This window comes from Chrysemys picta, chromosome 15, assembly GCF_011386835.1.
Source record: "Chrysemys picta bellii isolate R12L10 chromosome 15, ASM1138683v2, whole genome shotgun sequence".
Lineage (NCBI taxonomy): Eukaryota > Metazoa > Chordata > Testudines > Emydidae > Chrysemys > Chrysemys picta.
In genome coordinates, this window is record NC_088805.1 from 31,542,613 (window position 1) to 31,568,858 (window position 26,246).

A 26,246-nucleotide genomic window follows, 5' to 3' on the forward strand; every position below is an offset into this window, starting at 1 on the left:
GCGGGCAGGAAGGGACAAGCTGCTTCCAGCCACAGCGGAGTGTGTGTGTGTGTGTGTGTGTGTGTGTGTGTGGAGGGGGCAAGAGATGAGCTCTGCAAAGACACAGGATAAGTAATCACACACACACACACACCGTGGCTGGAAGCAGCTCCCATCCCTTCCCTCCCGCACAGCAAAGGCTGCTGCTGGCCACATTCTGCTGTGAACCCTGGCAGAAATCTGGGGAGGGGGATATGTGACTCTGTGTACACCCCCGCACTCCCCCGTGTTGCCTTGGGAAGATGCAGTACCAGGAGAGGCGAATTCGTCCCAGGGGCCCAGCCAGGAATGGAGGGCGGAGAGTGCCGGGCAGGGAGAGTTGGGTTGGTCGGTCACCCCCCCCCCTGTGAGAGAGGTGTACAGGAGTGCGTGTGTCTCACCTCTCCCTGCCTTAAAGACAACAGCCTTAAAGATAACAAGGTAAATAAAAAGAATCCAACTACGCAGTATTTCTTTTTAACAGGGGCCCAGTCAACTTGATGTTATTTTGAATGTTTGTACTGCATAGTTCTGATTGAGTGCCGTTGAACTCGCTTAGATACGAGTAATTTTACCAGGTGTCCCGTATTCAGCATAGGGAAATATGGTCACCCTAATTTAACAAGAGGATTCAAATTACTCTAACACAAGGCACTGGCATAGTAGCTGTTTTACTTGCCTTCTTTGATATAAATTCTGGTATCTATCCATACCAATTAATGATATTTAAATAAACATTCTGCAGAATAAGATGATCGCTTATAACAACCCTTTAAATCCCAAACACTCTACAGTGGTAAATGCAGCATGTTCATTAATTGATGCTTTCAAGCACTCTGTTCCAGTCAAAGTGGTGGTGTTATGCTGTATTAAGGTGTACCCAACCTTGGCTTATCTTGAATTTAAGTCCCATAGTATGGTTATAACTGAGGTGCCCAGCAGCAAGGTGGGTGAGTTATCAAAGTCAACTTTTCATTTTTAATACCATTTAAAGCCAGGGCCCATGGAATGAAAATTGTAAGCTTGCTCACTCACCTATTTGTGTTTAGGTATTGTCTTGGTCTCAGATCAGTCTGTCAGTGCAATGTCTTAAATGCTAAACACAATGTAGAAATGACCGTCCTAACTCTGAGTCTTACTGCAGTTCTAACGTCACTTGTGTTCAGAATATGTTTTGCATCTGGGAGATGGTGCAATATAAATATTTTATGCGTGCTAAGGCTGGGTAGCTTTATGGTTGAGAAGGCCTGATGGGCTGACAAAATGATATGCCAACATCTAAATCTCTTCAGTAAGTTAAACTTTAATTAAGTATTTTGCAGCTGCCTTCTCTGTGAAATGAGTTTCCAACAACAAAGGCGTCTTCCTTTCAAATTCAAAAGCAAGACCAGTTGAACATTTATTTCAAAGCTGGATTGTGGCTGTGGTTAACCCATGATAGAAAAGGAGACCACCTTAAAAATGCTAATTTATTTAGGCATTGAATTGTCAAGCCTTGAATGCTGGGGTGTTTTTCCTCTGCAGCAAATGTTGAGATCACCCGTAAAGGAGAGCAGGAAATGCCTTGATGGGATCCTAGGCACTTGGTTGCCCTCCCTGCTCTCCTGTAGGGTGATTCCATCATTCATTGCAGGGGGAACGCTGATGCCCAAACTCAGGACTCAACAGGTAAATGGAGGAGTTGATTTTTCAAATACTGGATTTGCTTAGAAGGTATAAAGCTACCTGTATATTCTGTTCATGATTCAGATCTTCTTAGTATGCAGTGGAGCTAGAGGGAGGTATGTGGCGGGGAGGGAATGGTGGAAACTTTTGCTGTTTATCTTTTAATAGAAACGTTCAGTACTATGGAGCCTGAGAGTTAAAAATACTCTAACCGTACAGATGTAATAAAGAAACGAGGTTTCCTAGTCTTGTGGTGGCAATCTGCTTCACACTTAATAAAAAAGCTTGTGTATCTTAAATATGAACCTCCTCTGCTCTTAAAGGGAAAGTGTTTCTGCTTTAAACCATTAGCTTGCCTCATTGTTCACTGTTTTCTCTCCAACGACTCTCAACTAGCTGATTTAGGCCTTGGTCTGTTTTCAGCCATCTTTGCAGGTTTAATTCCATATTGTTTGTGTTCCTGATCGAGACCTGCTCTCTTGGGGCTCGTTCTGTCAATTTTTCTTGGTTGTGTTTTATTTTGAATGTACTTTGCACACTCTTCCAAATGTTCAAGCTGTATTTGTATAAAACCTAATTTTACACCTTACTTTGTTTTGCAAAAACATATTGTGCATCATTGTGAGTCACGAGCTAACTTGGTCTTCTCTGTTTGGGATTGAATGGCTTTATTTAATTTCTTGGCCAGATCCCTGCCCTGCTATGCCTCTTTTAGACAGCTCCTTCGGCAGATAGGGAGAGAATGTCCCAGGGGAATTGTGTAGTGCGGGGGCAGACAATGCTGCTGGGCGCAGGGAGATTGGCCCGAGGTCTCTGTGCTCCAGCAATCCTGAGCTGCAAAGTAGCCCCTTGATGGCTGTGGGCAAGGTGATGTAAGCCAAAGCTACCTCCAAAGCTGCTCCAGGGTACACTGGGGACTGGCCTCCAGAGCAGCCCAGGGTATGGGAAACACAAAGAGCAAAGGCCACCTGTGTGCACCCCCCACCCTGGTGCCTCCTGTGCTGCGCCTCCTGCGGTGCTTAGATACCAGTGCTCCTGCAAGGTGCACGGAGTGTAAAAAGTTATTCCTGAGGGAAAAGGAGATGCTTAAAACATAGCCATTGTGAGACTGAGGGGTGGAGAATTAATGGAGTGCTTGTTAAAGGACATCAGATTTTATTGGGTTGTATGTAAAGGTTGTATTTGTTTATGGAACAGGATGATGAATGGAGCTAGAAGGCTTACCCTGTTTCCTCCTCTATATCTGAGGGGTGGGTTTTTTAAATGTGGGATGGCTGTGTGACTCCTGACCTAGCCTTAAGGTGTTATGGGAAATGTAGTTCAGTCACTTGCTGCATGTTTTGTTGCAGGCTTGTTTATTTTCTGGTTGGGTAAGCTGAGGGTTTAAGAACAGGTTTTGTACAAAAGCATGGTGATGAGTTACCTGAGTAGTTGCATTGTATATCAATCATTTAACTGTAGAGAGCAGTTCTAGTTATTTGGAGTGCGGGATTATGGCCAGGGCAGGGGCTGTATTCCATGGCACAATGAGACCAAATTCTGCTGCAAGAAAACACTGCTGAGGAATTTAGGGTAACTTGCTCTCGCCCAGTGATATATCGTATCCTTCATTCCCAGGCTGACCTCAAATATATACTGACTCCTATGAGAGACAGTTTAAAATACTCATTCACGTTCAAGCCATGATTATTTTTGAGAATGGGGTTTTCGGTATGTTCTCCAGACAGCCTGGCTCCCTGGGCCATGGCTACCACAATGTTGTCTAGGTGGTCCAGCTTGGAACCTCTTGGGCAGCCAGTTTCAACAGCTCATCTCTCCAGCTCTCTGGACCTCAACTGCAGTGCTAATTCTCCAGGCAGACCAGCTTGACAGCTTACACTTCTGGCTCTCCCCACATCCTGTCTGCAAACTGAGCTCCAGCTGTCTGGCCTACAGGAACAGTGCAGGAAGTGTGCACTGTAATCTAATGACCTCCTCCAAGTGGGGAAAGTTGGAGAGCAAGAGGCTGCTGCTTCAGGTTGGTCCTGGCAAGGCAGACAGAAAATAAAATGTTGGGTGCCTGGCTGCAGCAAAATGGTGAATTCTGTGTCCATAATGCTGAATTTTTTGGTATCTCAGGGAAAAGGTGGTTTTTGTGCCCACTGAATAACAACGTAAGAGCGGCCATACTGGGTCAGACCAATGGTCCATCTAGCCCAGTATCTGATCACTGTTGGAAGACAAATGCCAGATGCTTCAGAGGGAATGAACAGAACAGGTAATCGTCAAGTGACCCATCTCCTGTCACCTATTCCCAGCTTCTGGCAAACAGCTTGCCCATGTCAGCTGACTAAGGCTTGTGGAGCTTGGGTTGCGGGGTTATGAAAATCACAGTGTAGACGTTCTGGCTCGGGCTGAAGCCTCGGCTTTGCGACTCTGGAAGGGGGGGAAGGTCCCAAAGCCCAGGCTCCAGCCTAAGCCCGAACATCTAACCTGCAATTTTATAGCCAGCCCCTCTGCCCCCCGCAGCCCAAGACAGCGGATGTAGGCCAGCTGCGGGTGTTTCATTGCAGTCTAGACATACCCCATGGGGCCCTGATTCAGATGAACAAGACAGCTCTGTAAGAGCCATTGTTTTAGTCCTTTTCAGGAATGTCTCGGCGATATCCCTGCATTGATTTATGCTCTGTTGCTGTTTTCAAGGTTATCTCCCCAAATTTAAGGGCTAGGAACATAATTTTTTTTTAATGACAGTGAAGATTCTGAAGCACAATTCTGAGGCAAGAGGGGAATTCCAAGGCAAAATCAATAGTTGCAAAATCACAGATACACAGGGCCCTGTTTATGGGTACGCTTCACTGAGAGAGGAACTAGAGATCCTCTCCCAGTGGAGGTAGGCACTGCTGGAGCTAGTGTAAGAGTCTCATTTGTAATGCAGTTTAGCAGATAGCTCATTAAAATGGGTAGTGATGGTTCAATTATTCAGATTTTCTCTTTTTAAATAAAGAGAATTTTTTGTATAAACCTTCTCAAGTTCTTCAGTGAGCTATCCCAATCTTTCTGTGCAGTAAATATTTAAAAATGATAGTCTTCAGAGAGGCAAATTCAGTCTCTTCTATAAAAGAGAGACATATTAGTTACATAATGGAATTGTAATATTCTGATTTTATACCAGGTGACATGTTAGCCATTTCCTTGGACTACTGGAAAGTTTTAGAAAAGACACTGAATGTAATCCAATCTCAGTAAGCTACAATGGCGTGAATTTACCTTTTCATATCCTGTAACTGAATTCTTTAAGTGGAAATTATTTTGCTTCACATGTGGCTATTTATTTGCAGTGTGTAGATACAGAGAGTTGACTCTGACTCTTTAATAGATTACAAAGGTATTCAAGTTAAAACAGGATGTCCCCTGTATTACACTTCCGGACTCTGGTATTACACAATCTCCTGCACTGAGTAAAGCAGCATATTCTTTACAGCAATTTAGAGAATTGCTAGGACCTTTTACATCAACAATGAAAATAAAAGATTGAATTTCATTGCTTACATTTGTATGGTACCTGTGCTTACGTTTGGGTGCACTTTGTATGGCAATGTTGGGTTTACTTTTTAGAGGAACAGACAGGCTTTGTGAAAGGCATATACAGTATTGAGCACTGATATGGTATTTTAATAATTGTGTGATATACAGAACATGCAAGCATACAGATTTTTAGCCCAGAGAAGTTGCAATCTATTTTAAATGATACTGTAGATTTTAATTTCTGATTTGGCTCCTTCACTTAATGTGGTGTTGGGGAGGAAAAAAATCTACTCTGCATAATATATTCTCGTGCTCCAGTTATCTTTGTCATTTTCTTATTGATGAGCTGTGTCACAATATTTAGAATGTAATGATGTTGTAATTGTGCAGGAACTCCAAAAGGGAATCTATTCAAAAGTTTGTGATGAGGAAGCCACTAATTAGTTTAATCCAGTGAGAGCAACTGTATTTTCTAATACTGTTGAAGCAAAACATTTTCACTTTTCAAGGCTGCCCACACTTACATCACTTTCAGTCCAAGGGTGTGGTATGGGAGAACTTTTCCAGAGACTTACAAATCAGAAAAGATTTTTAAATGTGTAGCTTAAATTCCACAAAAGGTGCTATGTCCCAAAATTCTCTTAGCACATTTCTGCATTCTTCCATCCTCTGAATCTAGAAGGCTTAAAGTTGCAGATACCAACCATCTTTCCTAATAAAGAATACTAGACAAGGTTCCCTCTGGAGCTCATTAGCACCACTTCTTAATTGGCTGGGAGCAGGGCCACTGTTGAGGGAAGCAAGAGACCTTTCTTCTGCTTATCTGCTGGAAACTCTGCCTGTGCAGTGCCACCAGTCCCTGCCAACCTGGAAATTAACATGTTTGCTGTTGCTTGATAAAAACTCTTTTTTTTCCAACAGTCCATTCTTGAATGTTTTCCTTTCAAGATTGTTATCAATGTCAATCACACCAAGTACTCAGTGCTGCTCTTCAAAAATGTTCACATATATATATTTAACACACACACGCACGCGCACACAGTTTAAGAGTTTTTGTTTCTTAAAATAGCTTAGCTAGAAACTTCTCAAAAGCAGGTACTTAATCAGAAAGGACTCTTAGCAGAAATGAGTCTGAGCCATGAGTGCTTCTCATTTAAAAAAATAAAACCACCACATCAGCTTTGCCACACCATGAAACTGTTTTATTTCCACTTCTCTCCTCCCACATCAAATGCTGCACCAACCCTGTGTCCCACAATGGTTATGCAAGATCATTGACCAATATAAGTCTTTGTCTGGATGTAGAGTGATTCCTTTGATAGCTAAGTTTGGGGTTGGAGTGGGGGGAGGTTTTCCAGGACTGAGTGACTGCTGCTAATGATCATCCACAGGTCTTCAAAACCTTGGTATTTGTTTTATTAAAGTGTGTCTTTTAAAAAAGATCTGCCTTTAAAGACCTTCCTATTCCAATTCTAGGTTCTGATGCCATCTGCTGCTGAACATGAGTAACTTCATATCATTTGTTTTAAAAAAACAATTGCTTGTTGGGGTGGGGCAAGGTGAATGACTCACTGAAATACCCCCAGAATAAAGTGGAGGGGTTTTTCATTATTAGAATGATTGGAGAGGCAAAATGCTCCTAATGTTGAACTGGAGTGAAAACCATTTGAAAACCCAGTGAAAGCAAAGTAAATTGAAACTCTGTAACTAGCATGGTATTCCACAGCATGTGATGTTAGCACATTGCCACAGTGAAGCATAGAACTTGAAGGGACCTCAAGAGGTCGTCTAGTCCAGTCCCCTGCACTCATGGCAGGACTAAGTATTATCTAGACCAGGGGAGGGAAAACTACTGCCCACGGGCTGGATCTGTACCGTCGGGGCTTTCAATCTGGCTCGTGGGATTGCCAGCCCCATGGCATAGCGGGGCTAGGGTGGGCTCCCTGCCTGACTTTCTCCAATTTGTCCACATCTTTCCTGAAATGTGGCACCCAGAACTGGATACAATACTCCAGTTGAGGCCTAATCAGCGCAGAGTAGAGCGGAAGAATTACTTCTTGTGTCTTGCTTACAACACTCCTGCTAATACATCCCAGAATGATGTTTGCTTTTTTTTTTTTTTGCGCAACTGTGTTACACTGTTGACTCATATTTAGCTTGTGGTCCACTATGACCCCCAGATCCCTTTCCGCAGTACTCTTGGGTGTCTGTGGCCCTTCCTCTCTGGCACTGACCTCACATTAGTGATTCACACCTTTTAAATCTTGAGGCTAGTCGTTTGTGTGCTGTACTTAGGGGATACTCTTTAAAAGAACTCAGAATCTTGAGCTAGCAATACAGATCCTGAGTGGGGCGAACTGTGATGAGTGTATATATAACACTGGCATGCTGTGCCCTGCCCTGCTTATCTGCTACTCCCAGGTGTAGTTCAAGTTGTTGCTTACGACTGCTAAATTCCACAATAGTTTAGGATTTATTTAACCTAGTGATCGTCTCTGTCCCACCTCTGCAACTATGGTTCATCAGGCCAATGTTGGTTTCATTTTCTTGAGTGGTTAAACTCTTGATGGTTGCCTATCGAGGGATCAACCCTTCAGTATTTCTCTGACTAGATCGAACCTTAAATAACAAATATAATTGCAGATAGGAAAGACAAAAAATAAATCCTAATGCTGTTTAAGCTTAATGCCTCCCAATCACAGGATAGCATCTTCCCACCTGCCCTGATAGCGGAGAGTCATGGAAGTGCTGACCTTTGGTCAGGCCAGTGACTTAAGCAGCTCAGAATCAGACAACATTTAATTTCACCGTATTGCTGACAGTATTTCACTTTCCTTTGAGTTAGAAGTAGCTGAAATTACTCACAGCCCAACTCTTCACTGCCCCTTCAAAGAGCTTTCTAAGTACCGAGCAAACACTACAGGTACTTCCAGGGGCTTGCCCAAGACTATGAAATGAATTCCCACTGGAGCTAAGGATCATCACAAATCTCACCACCCTCCACTCTGAGTGCAAGGCACATTTCTTTCACTTTGCCTTGTCTAACATATATTGGGGAGGGGGGTGGGGGTTGAATGTAAAAATTCCCAAACAAAACACTCCCCTGCACACACTTGTTACCCTGGGGAGAAAACGAGAGAACAAACACACGACATGTTAGACACATCATTTAATGCACTTCTGGAAAGCACTCAGATACTACCATTATGAGCACAGTATAAGAACCTCTCTAAAATAGACTAGGGCTTACTTCTCTATGTTCATCCATATACAGATACTTCATACTCAAACGAATAAGGAAAATAATGCTTTTTTCAGCTTCATTGCTCCTGAGGCCGTAGACAGGGCATGATCCCTCTGACTTGTTTTCTTTTCAAATGTGCTGCAGTTCCAACTCATCTGGTCTGTCCCTTTTGTGCATCTAATGTGGAACCTGGTTCAGGATCGCCAGACAGTTTGCTTCATTGTGCAGAACCTAACAACAGATATTTGTTTGGACATGTGCTGTAAACAAAATTATGCCTTGAGTTGAAATTTTACATTTATCTATATGTATTCTATTTGTGTAATTCTGATACTTGCAGCAGAAGTTCTCAAACTGTGGTCTGTGGACCACCAGTGGTATGCGAGCTCCATTCAGGTCGTCCGTGGATAATTCCCTCTAAGGTGGGTGCCTGGGCGACTGCACACTAGAGAATGAAGGGCCACCCCCTCTAATTAGTGGAGCCACGCAGGCATGGCTTCACTAATTAGGTGCCAGGACCCAGGAGAAGACACACATGTAAGGTGAGGTGGTGGCCTTGGAGGGAATGGGGGTAGGTAGGAGGGGGCAGTGGGGTGAGAAGAGGGGGTGGGGGGAATTTGAGATGTGTAGGGCTGCGGCGGCCAGAGGAAGAGGCAACTTTCCCCAGCTCCAGGGCTGCGGCTGCCAGGGAGAGACTGCCCTCCTTCCCAGCATCAGCTCGGGGGCTGCTATGGTGGGGGAGAGAGGGAGAGACCCACCTCCTTCCCAGCTCGGGGACTGCCGTGGAAGGGAAGAGAGGGCACATCCATCACATTAGAAAGGTAAAACTACTATATGAAAATATGAGTTGTGTGTTTTTATTTGTAGAACAAAAAAAGTTAATTGTTATAAAGTTTTTTTTTATATATATAGCACTTTTATCCAAAGTGTTTTACGGTAGTAAAATGGTACAAAAAACATTCAGAAAGATGATTAAGTGGTCTGCCGAGACCCTCATCAATTTTCAAGTGGTCAATGGGGAAAAAAAAGTTTGAGAACCACTGACTTAGCGGATATGTCTACACAGCAAAACAAAAAAAGTGTGTGGCGGGGGGCGTCCTTAACTCGGATTAGCCTACCTGCAATAGCTGGCTCTGGTTAAAATAGCAGAGAAGACATGGCAACTTGCCTTGAAACGCCGATTAGCAGCTCAAGTATAACAGGGCAGCCTGGGGTTGAACCCAAGTTAAAAGCAAAGTTGCTGTGTCTTTACTGCTATTTTAAGTTCACACCCATTTTTGTGCATAGACCAGTGATTAGTGGTCTTTCTAGATTAGTGTACCCCTTTCAGGAGTCAGATTGTTGTTGCATACCCCAAGTTTCACTTCACTTAAAAAAACTACTTGCTTACAAAATCAGGCATAGAAATATAAAAGTGTCACAGCACCCTATCACTGAAAAATTGCTTCTTTTCTTAGTTTGTACTTACTTCGCTAGAGCTTTTTATGTAGGCTGTTGTAAAACTAAGCAAACATCTAGATGAGTTGATGTACCCCCTGGAAGACCCCTGAATACCCCTAGGGGTACACGTACCGCTGGTGTAGGTGAATCCTAAGTGAAGCCATTTGTGGTGAAAAAGTTATTACAATGAAAATGATTCACCCCTCTCTGCTGGCCTGTAGTGTCTCCAAATGATACATTTCTTACCTCTAGACGTGGTTTCAGCTTTCACTCTGAATGATTACGGGCCACATTCTGTCTGTCATCTATGGCGGTGCAAAGACCTGGTCTTGTGGGACTGGTGTTGCTCCTTTGCAGAAAGCATGGCTGGATTTGGAGGTCCACAACCACTGTATACTGTGAAGCTTTGCAAAGTTTTATTACAGTGCAGCACTCCAGGGAGTTGTGGGGCTGGGTTGGGACCAGGGCCAATGGATCTGTGATTTATGGATCCATCTGCTATTCTCCGCCACCGCCACGGGGACTGGTATAAACTTGTGGCTGCAGTTGTGGCCACAGTAGTTGCTCTGGGGCTTATGGAAGAGGCCTCCTCACCTCAGCCTCAATCCATTATCCCTATGACTCAAGCCGCACACTAGTACTAGGACTATATAGTCTGATGGCTGCATGCATGTTCCTGTACATGCAATACATCACGATTGCATTCTGAGTATGCATGGTATAAAATATACTTGCAGGTATGTTCGCTCATGCATTCTTCTGCCTCAGAGTTCATTCTCTTGTGTTGCAGCTTTGTGCCCGAGTCTCCTTCCTCAGAAAGCAATGTTGTTTCAACAAGGAAGCAGCCACCAAATAGCCGGCTGTCTTCTCTCTCTTCTCAAACGGAACCTGCCTCCATAATCGATCAGCATGATTCCTCAAAAGACCAAAGGAGCACAAGTTTGGACCGTTCCAGCACTGATATGGATTCAACTGATGGTATTGTGGGACCCCTTCCACCAGATACCTACCCTGAGGAGAAAACCATTGACTTCTCCTTCATTGATGTAAGTCTCCATAAAGGGAAAGAGTTGTTCATTTTTAAGTATGTTGCCTATACTGTTAGCAAAATGCTATGTCATGTCTTCTCCCAACTTTATGTTTGACCTTGTGCTATGCTTCTTTATCCTTTAAGGCTTCTTCATTGACTTCTTGTGTGAAAAGTTCAAGATAAATTGCAATGAAAGTTCTTGTGACTGCCCTTCCTATTAAGGCTGTGTGAATTCTATTAAGAGTCCAAAGGGACAATGGTTTGCACTTCAGTTGGTCATTTTTCAGTCTGCTCCTAGGAGATGTGCTGTGAAAAAGAGTTTAATGTCTCTAGGAAATGGAAGCCATACATTTCTGAGACAACATAGTTAAGTGATACAAATTGCTAGTGCTTCACCATGCTGTGAGAAATGCAGATTAAGCTACAGATATTGGATTTTAATACTACTTTTCTAACGGACAATGGGACCATCTTTCTGCAGTCTTAAAATCCCTGTTCCTAAAATGATTTTAGTTTAAAGAGAATCTTTTGAGAAATTGAGAATCCTGTATTGCACAGGAATGTTGGTAATATAGTGCCTAGTCATGCAGACTGTACTCCGCGTCAGTGCTACACGGAGCATACCTACAGATAATGTGGATTTCTCCTTTCAGGTACAGTCTCTGTGAATTAAGAATTTATCTTGAATAAGAGTTGCTCGTCTTTTCTAAAGCTACCCCCCCCCCCACACACACACACACAAACACTCCCCCTTGTTTTGTAGTAGAATTTACAGCTTTGGGGAAGGTGGAAGGTAGAGTGTCTCAGAAGCCGCTACAATGCATCTATTTACGTATTAGTGTAGCTGACCTGAATAGCAGTAGTGTAGCTGAACAACAGACTGCACTGTAAAAATGTCTGAAGGAGGCTAACGCTTTCTATTCCCGTAACTAAGGATAATAGTCCAGATCCTGGGCAGTGCAGCACAGCGGTTTCACACCTTATTGCCAGTGGATTCTGGGTGTAGGGTACCTTGTAGTGGCCTCTGCTATAGGACCATAGATCCCATCCTCCCAGCAGCTGCCAGTGTCATTTCAAAACAGTGATGACTTCAAGCAGAACGGTCGAAGTCCAGAAGGCCCCTGTGCTGTTTGGGTGAATGGTTAGTTTCTGAACTGAGAACTTTTAAAATATTTGTTTTCAAATAGAAGCTTTCAGGGGAGAATGGAGGGCCCAGGGCCTCTGGGAAAAGACTCAGTTATAATTAGCAATGAATTATATCACTAAATACAACTGCTCTACTTTTGCTCTACTGTAATCCTTTCAGTTTTCCTTTGTGCATGGAGATGGCATTGTTTTAAATAACTGATCAGCTCCTTTTTGCCAAAAGCCATGGTATTTAACTTTCATTCTTTTTGTTCCTGGCAAACAGCTTGACATTTCTGAGGATGGGGACCCATCAGAGCTGGGAAAATATAGCAGACTAGCCAAGGGAGAGAGAGTTGCATAATCACTTTATGGTTTTGCAAGTCCCTGCCTTCTGATTGGCTGATGGCCATTGTTACCTAGTAAGAGCACACAGATTATCCTAGTTGGTTATCGAAAAAATAACTCTGCAGTGATGCAGCTCAAACATCCAGAACTAAGCAGAGTTCAGGGAACTGTCCAAATGGGAAACCCCTGTAGTTCCATATCCGTTACTGTGCAGCATCTCAGCACTCTGAGCGAATTTGATTTCATTGGAGTTTAAAATAACGGTGATAATAATGAAAACAAAAGGAGTCTTAATTAAGCTGAAATATGGTTATGCTTAAAAATAAGACCTGAAGTAGTTATGGAACAAGCCATCCTATTTTCAGACTAATTGAAATTCCCACATTTGAGGGTAACGTTTTTTCTTTTTAAAAGCAAACTTCTAGACTGGATTCCAGTGTCCTGAAAACCCGTGTGCAGCTCAGCAGAAGGATTCGCCACCGGGCACCCAGCTCCCATTCGCTCAGGAGAAGCAGACGGATAGAGTCTGAAAACAAACTCACTGTGATGCAGGAGACTGATAGCACTTGGATGTTTAAAGACTCCTCAGGTATCCTTCTGTCCTGCGAAATAATTAGTCATGGTGCTGTGGGGTTGGAGATGTATTTTGTCCTCCATAGAATCTTTTCTCTTCTTTGAGCTAATGTCCCTGTGGGTACCCCACTAGAGTTGTGTGCGCACCTTCAGTCAGAGATTTTTGTCAGCAGTGTGTGCAGATTCATGCTTGTGCCCTACATAGCCTGAGGATATACAGGGAGAGGTAGACTCCAGTTCCTTCTCAACCTGTGGCTAGAGATGTCCACTAACTTAGCATACCTGCCTTGTTTTTTTCCTTGTTGTTCCTATTATTTTATTAATGTTATTCACTCATTTTAGTTTGTTGTTTTATATTTTCATTCCCCAGCACAAGTTCTGTGGTTTAGCGGGTCCCCCCTTTTGTTCCATGGTCAGGGCCTCTTCCCCTTGGCCCCTGTTCATTTGCCGCCTTTCTTTCTTGGGCGTGCCCAAAACCCTGGGCTTCAAACCTTGACAGACCAGACACAGGTCCTTTCCTCTCAAGGATGGGCATTCCAGCAGTTTCAGAGAGTCTTCTGCTTTAGCTTCAAGAGCAGATCCGGGAACTTGAGAGAGGCTGAAGTCGCTCCTTATCGAGCATTCACTTTGAGACCCACCTCTACTTCATAGGCCAAATCTTCCCCTGTACCTTTCCACCCCCTCACCCATACACTGGGGTCAGCCTCTCGGGCCACTCCAGTGAGTTCTTCAGCTCCAGTGAGCAGAGATGAAGGGACACCTTCAAAGACTTCAAAAGCTACTAAAAAGAAAATACCTTGATTCCCAGATGGGAGAAATTGGCCCAGAGACCAGGAAATAAGGAGAGCTGGCCTCACAAGATGGGTAATGCTGAGGCTTATAGTTCCTCTGGTACCAAGAGGTTGATACCTCCAAAAAAAAGCTTCTAGCACACTGTGTACCAAGAAGTCTCTCAGCAAGCAAGTGGTAGCCTCCATTGGAGCCCTGCAAGCATAGGGAGGGACTCTTTGAAGAAAGCATCTTTCACCTCTTCCTTGAGCCATGGTCATAAAGGGCGTACGGACCATCCCATCCATACCCTGACCAGTACCACTTGACGCATCTCAACCTGAGGATCAGTGTCTAAGAGCTCTGATACTGGTTGGATTTCTTTCTCAAGAGGCTCTCCAAATGTCAGTAGAGCCCAAATTCCCTCTCCTGAGGAATACCAAGAAGGATTTTTGCCAGTAGTGATATACCCTCAGGTACTGGCATACTCTCTAGTGCTGCTGCAACCTCACACAAAATCTTGGTCTCCGGTACCAATGTGACTGCCTGTACCAACTTGACCACGGGTACCGACACCCTTAGCTCCTCCCAGACTCAGACATTTCCGTACAGGATTCTACCACTTTTCCTGTGCTGTATCCTAAGGACCCGTCAGCCTTGGTAAGAGCATCCTGAAGGCTCCCTCTCCCTTTCCTTATGCCCTGCCACTTTGGGCTTTCTGGAACCCTTGGATCCTGTCTGGTGATCAGTTCTATAGAGTGTCCCCACTGGTACCCCAGAACCCTCTTCCCAAGGAAGATCCTTTAGAAGAACAAGAGCTAAGGGCAGAAGAGGAGGCCCAACAATTTAATAATCCTCTTCCTCATGAGACAAGGCAGTTATGTCCCCTCCCCCATCCTACATGGGTGACTTCAAAGACTTCCAAGAATGGATGAAGGAGGAGACTGAGGCTTTAACGATCCCTTGGAGGAGATACAAGAACCACAGCACTCCCGGTGCATGCTGTACATACCTCTCCTCAAAGCGAGATAGCCTTGCCCATTAATGATGCCCTATAGCGTCCAGCCTGTACACTATGGCAAACGCTAGCTACTGCCTTACCTACATGCCTGCAGGCTGACAAGAAGCACTATGTACCAGCTACGGGCTCAGAGTGCCTTTTCTCCCATCTCACCCCAAAGTCTCTGGTAGTCAATGCCATTAATGAGAGAAGCGGGCAACGTTGGTCAAGATCAGAGGAGAGCAAACTACGGCCCGCGGGCCGGATCTGGCCCGTCAGGTCTTTCAATCCGGCCTGCAGGATTGCTAGCCCCGTGGCGCAGCGGGGCTAAGGCAGGCTCCCTGCCTGCCCTGGCCCCGCGCTGCTCCCGGAAGCGGCCGGCACTACATCCCTGCAGCCCCTGAGGGAGGCGGGAGCAGAGGGCTCTGTGCACTGCCCTCGCCTGAAGGCATTGCCCCCCGCATCTCCCATTGCCCGGGAACGAGGAACCTCGGCCAATGGGAACTTCAGGGGTGGTACCAGCAGGCAAGGGCAGCACGTGGCAGAGCCGCCTGCCCCATCCCACCCTCCGGAGCCACTGCCGGACATGCTGGCCGCTCGAGGTAAGCAGCGCCGGGCCGGAGCCCGCACCCCAAACCACTCCTGCACCCCGCCCCCAGCCCCCTGCCCTGAGCCCCCTGCCACACCCCTCCTGCCCTGAGCCCCCTCCCACACTCCGCACCCCTCCTGCACCCCAACTGCTTGCCCTGAGCCTCCAACCCCCTGCCCTGAGCCCCCTGCCACACCCCACACCCCTCCTGCACCCCAACCCACTGCCATGATCCCTCTCCTGGACCCCAATCCCCTGCCCTGAGCCCTCTGCCGCACCCCGCACCCCTGTGCACCCCAGCCCCCTGCCTTGAGCCCCTTCCTGCACCCCAACCCCATGCCCTGAGTCCCTTCCTGCATATAGCACACCCTCCCACACCCCATACTCCCTCCTGCACCCCAACCCACTGCCCTGAGCCCCCTGCCGCACCCCGCACCCCTCCTGTACCCCAACCCCTTGCCCTGAGCCCCTTCCTGCATACCGCACACCCTCCCATACCCCACCCTCCCTCCCGCATCCCAACCCCCAGCCCTATATTCATGGTCCTGCATACAATTTCCCCACCCAGATGTGGCCCTCGGGCCAAAAAGTTTGCCCACCCCTGGTCTAGATCAACACCTCATAACAATGGTCTTAAGCTCCTGCACCTTCCTGGCCACAAAAGCTACTCTTTGGCTGCCCTACAGTTCCTGAGTAGTCAGCTATCACGCCTTGATGGCAAAGTACAACGTTATGAACTATAGCAAATGTTCTTACTTTGGCACAAGAGCAGAAGGACCAGTTTCAAGCCCTCGTCACCAAAGGCAATTGTCAAAGTGTATTTACCGTCTTCTCTCAATCAGCTGACCCTAGTTCTGCATCGAGCTTTATGGCTGCAGTGCTCTGGACTCCCCAGGGAAGCACAGAATACAGTGAAGGATCTTAAGGCTCAGTGGATGGGAGAGAAGAGTGTACGCTCAAACTAGCCGCTCTGCTGGTTTCTGTTTGAGGGAGATGAAGAGCAAGTTGTCCCAGCTGTTGCATGGTTGAGTGTGCCAGCTGCTCTGTTCTCATGTTACTAGTGACTAGCTGCACTTGCATGCACCATTACGGACTGACTCAATACAAAATGCAGTGTTTATTTGAAGACATTGACTCAAAAATGTTAATATTACAAAGCTGCAGCTGTTTTTGGTTCAAGCTGTGACCTCTGATGATGATTGTGCAAAGCCAAAATGTAGTAAAGCAATTTCCAAGTAAGAGGCCAGTGAATGTGAGTGAACTGAGCTATTGTAAACTGAACTGTAACAGACACACACGTGCTTTTATGCTTTAATGTATAAACTGAGCAATTCAGAAGAAATAGCTGAATTAATTTAAGTATACAATTCTGCCCTTTTACAGCCCTAATAAACAGTCTCTCTCTACCATTAGGTATTTACAATGTGCCCATCGCTATGGTATGAGTGCTAAATCATGTCAAATGACTTCCACTAAGTCTTCATGATTCTATTATGTTACATTGTTACATAGGAAGAGGGTTATGAGGTCAAGGCATGGACAGAAAGTTTGCTGACCAACTTGCTTTGTTTCTATTTAAATGTGTCTGGGTGTGAAATAACATCTGGTCATTGTACTTTTTGTTAGAAGAGAAATCTACAAAACAGGAAGATTCTGATGAGGAAGAAAAAATACACCAAACTGAGAGATCCTCAGCTATGCAACCTCAGAGGCTTCCTGTTTTTCCAGGCATGGACCACTCTGTTCTCAAGGTGAAAATACACCAATCTTACTAGATTGTGTCAGGGGTCCATCTAGTCCAGTATCCCATGATTGACAGTGGCCACCATCAGATGCTCTCCAGAGGAAGGTGCAAGAATCCCAGAAAGGGCAATTTATACATTAACCCAGAGATTCTCAAACTGTGGGTCACGACCCCAAGTGGGTCACAACCCCATTTTAATGGGGTCACCAGGGCTGGCTTAGACTTGCTGGGGCCAAAGCCCGAGCCCAACCTCCCGGGGCCGAAGCCTGAGGACTTCAGCCCTGGGCAGTGGGGTTCAGGTTACAGGCCCTCTGCCTGGAGCTGAAGCCCTTGAGTTTTGGCTTTGGTCCCCCCACCGGGGACAGTGAGGTTCGGGAGGGCTCAGGCTTTGGTCCCCCTCCCTGGGGTTGTATAGTAATTTTTGTTGTCGGAAGGGCGTTGCGGTGCAATGAAGTTTGAACAGTTCAGAAGAGAAAAACTGATGATCTGTTAGATGACCTAAGAAATTTATAGTGATGTTGTAAATAGCTTTTTCACTCATTGACCCTGTATTATTGATAGAAATATTGGCAGTGGTTTAGAAGGAAATTTAAATTCATCATAGTTTGTGTATGTTTTCAAAACAGCTCAGATTTATGGTAAATTCCATTATGAATGTATGCAGTTTATGGATTTCAGACTTGTGCTTTCTGTTGCTTCATAAGCCAGTGAAATGATTTGAGTGATCAGATTGTCCTCCAAGGAAATCTAAAAGCAGCTTTTTAAAAAATAAACCTTTCTTCTAGGCTCAGCTTCGGAAAAGACAAGAGCCCGAGAGTCCCAGTGAAATAAATTCTGCACAGCTATTTAAATCCCAATTCCAGCAAGGAGCTCCTGGTGGCAGGGTACTGCCCTCTAGTGCTGAGAAGGAGAACAGGTGAGAGCGGAGTTTAAATTCCAGCAAGCAGTAAATTCAGAAATAGCTCCTTCATTTCCTTGCTAGGATCCTAGAAGGTTATGGCTTATTTTGTTTTTGTTTCTGTAATGAGGGATTGTTAGTGTAGGATAAAGTTTATTTTGCTGTGTCCTTAGGTCAGAAGAAATGTCCCCTCAATGGCTGAAAGAGCTGAAGTCGAAGAAGAGGCAGAGCCAGCCCGAGAATCAGGTTTGAGCAGGTACAGTACAGCAAAAATAGAGGAGTTACTCTGTAGCATTTGCATTTGACTGCTGTGCTGCGAAGTCTCCTGTCTTTTCAGCCAAAAGAGATTCTTAGCTGAAGGAGAACGTACCATGCAGTTACCCTTAGCCCTTGCAGCCTGGCAGCAACAATGTATGTTCGGTATTCCCACCCTATTTCCACAGGGCATGGGTGAGCTCCTTCTGTGACTGGTACAGCCACGTGGATGGACATGCAGCAGACACATCTTTGCAATGCTCAAGCCCCTTAAAGCGGATGCTAATGATAAGCTTTGACTGGAAAATCTGTTCTGAACATGCCTGTAGAAGGACTCTGCAAGCATAGAGTATACACACGTTGTATGTAACTGTGCAATCCATGTCCAAGGCAGTAAAATAGTTCCATAATGAAGCAGATCAGATTTCATTGGAATTTACTGTACACATTATGCAGTTTCCCCCTTTCCCTTATTGTTGTGTAGCCTTATTTACTAGCCCAGATGAAGGCACTATTCACTTCTCGGCAGGCAATTCTATTATAATATTCATTAGTCTGCTAATTTTATAACAATATGTAGAGTCCTACTACTAAGTGTTGTCATTGGTTAACGGGCAGGTTCTGCCGATAGATGTTTAAACCATTGGAGCACTTGGTTTCAGTGATGCTCTTAATAGTTCATATGCAATTTAATAACACAGAATAGTTTGTGGCTGCTGCTGCTGCACCAGCAACATGCAAAGAACATCATCGATGGTGCACACATATCACAGAGACGTGAGAGTCCCGAGGGTGATGGGGTTGGTTGAATTTATGGACAATGTCATACTGCAGCTATTCAAAGAGCTTCTGTTTTTTCCCCCCTTTTCAGACCCTGATTATGACTAGGAAAAGACATAGAAGTATAACAGAAGCCTTAACTCATCTGAACCTAAAATTCACACATCATGCTGCTGCTGTTTGCTTCCTGCCTCGACTGCTATGTGCATGGTGCCTTCCTGCTTCGTGGAGAAAGCTGCTTAATATTCGTAGACAAATACAAAGCTGTATCTTCTCAGATAGGGAAGGATATAGTCACTTTAGAACTACTTGAAGTAAGAGATGATGCAGTATAGTTAGCACTTCAGAAGGTCTTGCCTGAGGGTAACATTTGTTCTAGGATATACGGCGCATCACAAAAAGTCCCCTTGCCTTCGAACAAAGATGACATCTCTGCAGAATTAAGCTATGTTCAGCAACTCAAGCATGTGAATGCTGGTAGGCGTGTCAAGTGTAAAGGCTGGGATTTGTATTTGTTTATGAAAATAAGAAAATTTTAAATTAAATCATCTTTCTTGTGAACTAATAGTGGTTCATATTCAGAATGAAGTTTGTGGAAGAGAGAGTGAAAGAACAAATCATGTTTACTGCCATATTAAAAAATTAAACTTGACTGATATTTTTTTAAAGGTATTTTTGATTGGCTGATGCTTGCACATGATCTGCTGATCACACAGATCAAGTTGAGTTTTAGATTGAGCATAATGTTAATTTTTCATTCTTTAACTAGGATTGTCTGGTCTGTCAGCATGTAGTGTAAATGCATCATTAGAATGTCATATTCTTAAGACGATAAAGCAATAATGTCAACCAATTCTCTTTAAAAATAGATGTAAATATTGTTTTTATTACTAAAAAGGAAGAGGCGAGAAGGATGTATAGTCTTGTCAATATGAGGGTTCCAGGTAATTGTTAAATGTCATTCTAGAAGCACCTCAGATTGTCTCACTGGATATTTTTATTAGTTACCTTTGTAAATATCAATTTTAAGTGTTTATTTTTATGCTGATTTTGTGGGATAACCTAAATGCAATCTCTCACTTCTCAACTGTTTATGAAATGATCTATATATTTTACTTTAAGACCAAATGTTGGTATGTTAACAATGTAGATAGTACTAACATCACAACACAGCTGTGACAGTCACATCAGAAGAGTTTTGATGTCTTTGGATCCAGATTCTGAAATCGGCAAGATTTGTTTTAACCAAGAAGTCCATTTATAAGTAAATTATAAATGGATATTGTATTTAAAATATGTTTTAGTTACTTTCTTTTCCCCAAGTGCTCTTTTCAGAAAATCTTTAAAAATACACGCTAACAGGAAAGCTCATTCTGTAAGGTAGGCGCGCCCAGGACTCTGATAAGGAGAGTAAGTGACACGGAAAGGAGAATTGAATCAAAGTAGATGAGCTCTTTCTATTCTGCTATTCTCGTAACCTTCTGTGGCAAACTGTTTGGGCCTCAACAGTCAAATGTGATGAAGCTGCACATAGTTGCATTGTGGGAACAAAACACACAGTTCTTGTCTCCTGCTGAAAAGTTATTTAAATTAAATGTTAAAAATCAGGCACCAGCACTTGCACGCATTTTCCCTTTTTCTGCTGAGCATTTCAGAAGGCTTGTCTGATGTGGTACTACCACAACAGTGCACCTGCTAGCCAAAGGGATAACCTTTGTCTGCCATCCATCAAGTTGTTAGCTGCCATAAACCATGTGCCAACTCTTATCATAAAGAAGTCACAAATGAGGTGATTTCACTCCCAGCCCATACTTCAGTAAATAACTGCAGTATGTCAAGAGAGATGACCAGTATGCTCTTCTCCCTTTTAATATCAGAGTTCTAACAGTAGCACCCCTTATTTTATAGAAATACAAATGAATATTTTTCCACTTCAAAATAAAAATGTCTTTGTTCAGTTCTTTGTCCTGCTCCATGTAAGAGAGGTGACAATGCCAGAGACACTGCTTTTACAGTTTCTTCTGCCAGAGGTCGGTGAATTCTCAAATATTACTGCCGAACAGAGTCACACTTCTGCCCTCTTTCATGTGGATAACTCCCCCTCTCCCCCCGCCGCCCATAAGGGGAAGGGGGAAAAGCTTCCAGAGGAGCGCATTTGTCCAAACTCTTAAAGAGACACTGTTGACTGCTTTTTAAAACTAGTTGTATATATTTTCTGCCCATTGTTTGTGGTGTGGGACCTGTTTTTATTTTGGAAATGTAACTTTTAGGCAAGCTTTATATTTTTCTGTGCTTGTAATGCGTCAGCCAGCTTGTTTTGTCAGTGGTGTACCAGATGTGCTTGATGGTGTTGGCGAGTACAATTTGAACAGTATTAGCTGCAGGGTTTTTAGGTGTGACAGAAGAATGTTGGTCACTTTTAATTTCCCTTGCTAAGCGTGTGGGTGGCTTGTTTTGTTTTGTTTTTTTTAAGGTATTCAAAACCCAGATAAATTTCCTTGTGACCATAAAAGCGCTGAGGGAGGATTAATGTTAGGATTGAGCAACTTGATAGTGTCTCTTTAATGACAGTCAGAGCATTTTGTCTAACACTTCCTGTTGCAACAAAATGAAAGCCACAAACTCTTTAGATTATTAGCTGCAGTGTTTTTGCTGTGCGTTCTGATACACTGAGGGGATTGGTTTTGCATATTGGCAAAGCCCTTTGAATGAGTATACGTTTCCATTTCTTCATGGACAATGCACTGAAATTTACTGTAGTTTTACTGCTAGTGAGAAATGTTTAATCTTAAATATGTATGACTAAAAAAAAGCTTTAGGATAAGGTTGAATGGGATAGTGGGTTTTTTCCTGATCTTTTATTTCTTCGTATTGTATGTGAATTAAATATCTATTTTCTCTTGTGACTCCAGGTTCCCACCATGTAATTATTGACATCCTAAATATTTATTACACATATAATAACATGCTGTAAAACTCTTTCTTTAGATAAATTCCATTTTAATTTTAAATAATGCTTATGAAACTTTTTACTATTTTACTTTAAAAATCACAGATTAAAACTTGCTGTTAATCTGAGCCAGGAATGAGCTCTTACCTGCAGCATGTTCTTCATGTAGGATTTTTTTTTGGTAAGTTTTAACTCTTAACTCGCTTTTACTTGAACTCTCGTTGTAAGTGCGATAGATGGAGGTAGCTGGTGTTTGGCATTTGCCATTGAATACAAGGTGCTTTTGCAGAAGTATTTTGTTTTTATTTAAGACCATCAGTTTTATCTGCTCTTCATCCCACAGCTGCATTAGTAGATCAATAGTTTCAAAAAGTAAATGTAAATCAGGCTGGTGTATGGAACTTGGAAATAGTCATTAATGCTCCTTTTTTCACTGAAATTAGGAGAATCCTTCCCTAGAATTTTAATCCACTGATGTTTTAGAATCAGTACAAGTCTGTACATTTCATATTCACTGGAATCGCCAATTGGCCTTTTCTTCTCCTTTATTCGTTTTGCAAATTCACCTTGTTTATGGCTGTGTATCTTGAGGTTAGTACAGTATACGCTGTCAGTGTTTTTACTGGTTTTGTATTACCTGCTGTACACAAAGATGCTAAATTTCTGCTTTCCATTTTAACATTTTTAACATGGTTGTGTAGGATTAAAAAACTTGCTTCTTGCTTGCACAGAGATTTAGCTTTCCACACTCTGGTATTTTGTTTTGATCACCTAGTAATTGCTGGCAAATTACCAGAAGCATTGTATATCAGAAACTGCCAGCTACTAATTCACAGATCATAGAATCGTAGAGTTGTAGGGACCTCGAGAGGTCATCTAGTCCAGTCCCCTGTCCTCAAGACAGGCCTAAGTATTATCTAGACCATCTCTGACAAATGATTGTCTAACCTCCTCTTAAAAACCTCCAATGAGAGAGATTTCACAACCTCCCTAGGCAATTTGTTCCAATGTTTAACTACTCTGACAGTTAGGAAGTTTTTCCTAATGTCTAACCTAAACCTCCCTTGCTGCTATTTAAGTCCATAGCTTCTTGTCCTAGCCTCAGAGGTTAACAAGTACAATTTTTCTCCCTTCTTGTAACAATCTTTTATGTACATGAAAACCCCTCTGTCTTCTCTTCTCCAGACTAAACAAACCCAATTCTTTCAATCTTTCCTCATAGGTCATGTTTCCTAAACCTTTCATCATTTTTGTTGCTCTCCTCTGGACTTTCTCCAGTATATCCACATATGTTGGCAAACTTTTGCCCAACCATACTATCCAGAGCAGCATTATCAATTAGTTTTTCATGAATTTTACAAGTTTGCACATGCACTTAATATGCCTGCAATGTGTAAGGTAGCAAACAGTGGATGTGGTTTAATTGAAGTTGCTACATGGAGAGCTCTGCTGAACCCAAATAGCACAATAGCGATTAGAACAATTCTAGGATAAGTTTAATATAAATAGTTTAGAATCTTTAAAAATCTAGGCACCCAGTGATGTTAGCTGCCTTCTTTACACTTTGCATCCTGGCTATGTACAGGGCTATGCCCAATACCATTAAAGGTATGTAGTGGAAACTGAGTGTAATTGGCTTTTGAAGGGCCCGTCTCACATTTTATTTGAATCTTTGGAACCAAAAGAGTTGATCAATCCAAACTCCCATTGCGCCAAATGTCCAAAATGTTACAATTCTGTGACGATAGAAATGTGTTTTAGAAATAAACAGGCAACGTGTTCTATAGGATAAGAGAAGGAGTTGTGTGAAGGTGTCCTGTGTAGAATAATTGGCATGAATTAGGCATGGTCTGTTTTGTAAAATATAATGGAAGTCACTGAAATGTAATTATTTGGGAGATGCAAATATGTTCAATATGGCTGTTCTGAGGGTGTAAAGGTTCACTGCTAACTTACTGAAATTTGGTTTTCTTCGAGTAGGCCAAATGGGTCAGTTCCATAGACTGTTAAACCTCTGTCAATCTAGTTGGGCCCAGTGTCTCTTATTACCATACAAATACCTTTCCATGTCAGTGAAGTATAAAACCCCTTCAGTCAGGCTAAGCTGTACCTGAACTGATAACTGTAACTGATCCAGACTTCTGCAACTGGACAGTTCAGGCAGGTTAAACCGCAAGAGAGAATCTGCTATCTCAGGAGGAAAAGAATGTAGTTGACAATGCTGACAATCTTTAAGTTCTTTTGCACAGGTTCATATTTAAAACATGAAACAATTTCTGCCTGGAGGTAAATGTTCTTTTCTAATATTCTTGAATGTAAGTAATACAATAAACAATATAAAGCAAGCCAATGTGTCCTTGTGGGGCAGGGTGTTTGCTAACATGGCCACTCGGGAATGATCTATGAATGTGGAACTCTGCACTATCTTGAAAACTCCTTTCTCTTCTATTTGCCCTTCATACAACATTACAGCATCTGTTTAACTGAAGAGACCATATTGTTCACCCTTACTCACTCCATACATAGTGCTAGGAGCTCACCTCCTTAAACCCATCTCAGAGGCACTCTGATACTACAGTGATGAGGATCAGCTAAGTACCTGGGTGGGTAAGGCAAATTCTGTCCTGTGGCACGTGTGATGCTCTCACTGGGTTAGATGAGATCTACACCAATATCCGAAGGCGGCGTTTGGCCTTTAAACATTAGATTAGAAAGGGTCTCCGCTGTTTCTGCATGTTAACTCTGGGCCCCTATTTTATTTTATTTTTTGCAAAGTATGTCCTCTTAGAGTTCACAGCCCACTTCTGCAGCTAAGTTTGCAAGGTGCGAACAGTGCATTGCTAATTAACCCAACCCCAGGATGAAGGGACAAATCCAGATTTGGGGTAAGGTCTGGTCTTCACTAAGAAAAAGATATGTTCTGAACTCAAGCTAGCTAACTTGAAGTACAGTCCCAGTAAAGACAAGGCAGTTTGCTTGTTGAATCGACTTCTTCCCTAGGAGTCTACTTTTAGTTATGTAGGATTTTCACTGGAGCCAAGAACACACCTTTTTCCCCCCGAGTGAAGACCAGGCTTCCCTGGTTGGCTGCAACCACGTTAACATCTGTGGAGTGCTGCCTTTTACAGCGGGTTTGAATATGGACCAATGAGTACAATATTCCGACTCTTCAGTCATCCAGGATACCAGAGTCTAAGGTGGTGTGGTCAATGCAGGCTCTTGATTATGTTGTTATAGGGCAGGGAGAATGTGTGATGAGCCGTATGCGAAATATGTCAGTTCCAGGGGGATTGGAAATCATTTCTCATATCAATGTGCTTTCTCTGAAGCACTTCAAACCACTGTTTGGTCTGTCCCATCCCTCAGCTGAAAATATTTGTACCAAAATATGTGTTAAAATGATTTTTTCATCCTATTGATGGGATTTGGAGAGAAGGGGAAGGTTGTGTGGCTTATGAATTTTCTTCTTACCATATTGAACATGCTGACTGTATCAAGCCTGTTTAAAGGAGCTATTGTATAGATAAAAACTTTTATATCATTCTGCATAGCCTTATAGAACATGTAAATATGGCTCACACAAGGAATAAATATGTTGTGCTATAGAAGATATTTTGTACTACATAGTTTCCTAAGTAATACAGATATTCTGTCTGTTGTGTATCTACTTGTATGACTATGATTCCAAGTTTAGCGTTGCCAGATATTTACAAAAGATGATATTTTCTAACAGTGTGCTGTGAGCATTTCTCAAAGGGATTAAAGAAGCTGACAGCATGAGGAAATTGAGTTCTGTTAGGAAAGAAAAATCAGTACAATATATTATCCCTACCCTCTGTGATGTTTTGCAACTGCCTTATCTATATCCATATTCCATGAACTTGGAAAATGAAGCAGGATTTTTGGGGCACTTTAATCATTGCAAAAATAAATGTTACCAAGAAAATGAACATATGGGAAAGTACCTATATTTTTAAAGTAAAAAAGAGAAAATTACAGTGTCTTATTTGGTAAAAGATACAAATGAATCCCATTCCAGTCCCTCCCCTGAGTGTTCTGTACAGAAGTAATTTTATATTTTACAACAAAGAGTTTTCATATCAATAGAAAAGCAGATGAACATGTGACAAGGAACTGCAATAAAAGTGAACTACAGTCAACTGCTGTCCATGGTGGATCTTTGCATGTACAAAATGTGTTGCATTCAAACAATGACAATAAATTAGAGTACAAAGCTTGGATGCCAGTTGTATTTAATGGATGCTTTTGCTTTGCTAAGACATTTTAATTATCCCAGCATACCACAATTCCC

At 43.0% G+C, this 26,246-nt stretch overlaps 1 protein-coding gene across 8 annotated transcripts in view; it reads left to right on the forward strand.

Moving 5' to 3' along the window:
- Window positions 1–26,173, forward strand: part of KIAA1671 (KIAA1671 ortholog) — a 143,930-nt gene extending 117,757 nt beyond the window's left edge. For all 8 annotated transcript variants that reach the window (XM_065568870.1, XM_065568873.1, XM_065568872.1 and 5 more), the window contains 6 exons: window positions 10,665–10,920; window positions 12,792–12,966; window positions 16,934–17,058; window positions 17,837–17,967; window positions 18,123–18,205; window positions 19,076–26,173. In XM_065568870.1, the coding sequence (XP_065424942.1) occupies window positions 10,665–10,920; window positions 12,792–12,966; window positions 16,934–17,058; window positions 17,837–17,967; window positions 18,123–18,201 (766 nt within the window). In that variant the 3' untranslated portion in view covers window positions 18,202–18,205; window positions 19,076–26,173. The remainder of the gene's footprint in view (window positions 1–10,664; window positions 10,921–12,791; window positions 12,967–16,933; window positions 17,059–17,836; window positions 17,968–18,122; window positions 18,206–19,075) is intronic.
- The last annotated feature ends 73 nt before the right edge of the window (window positions 26,174–26,246 follow it).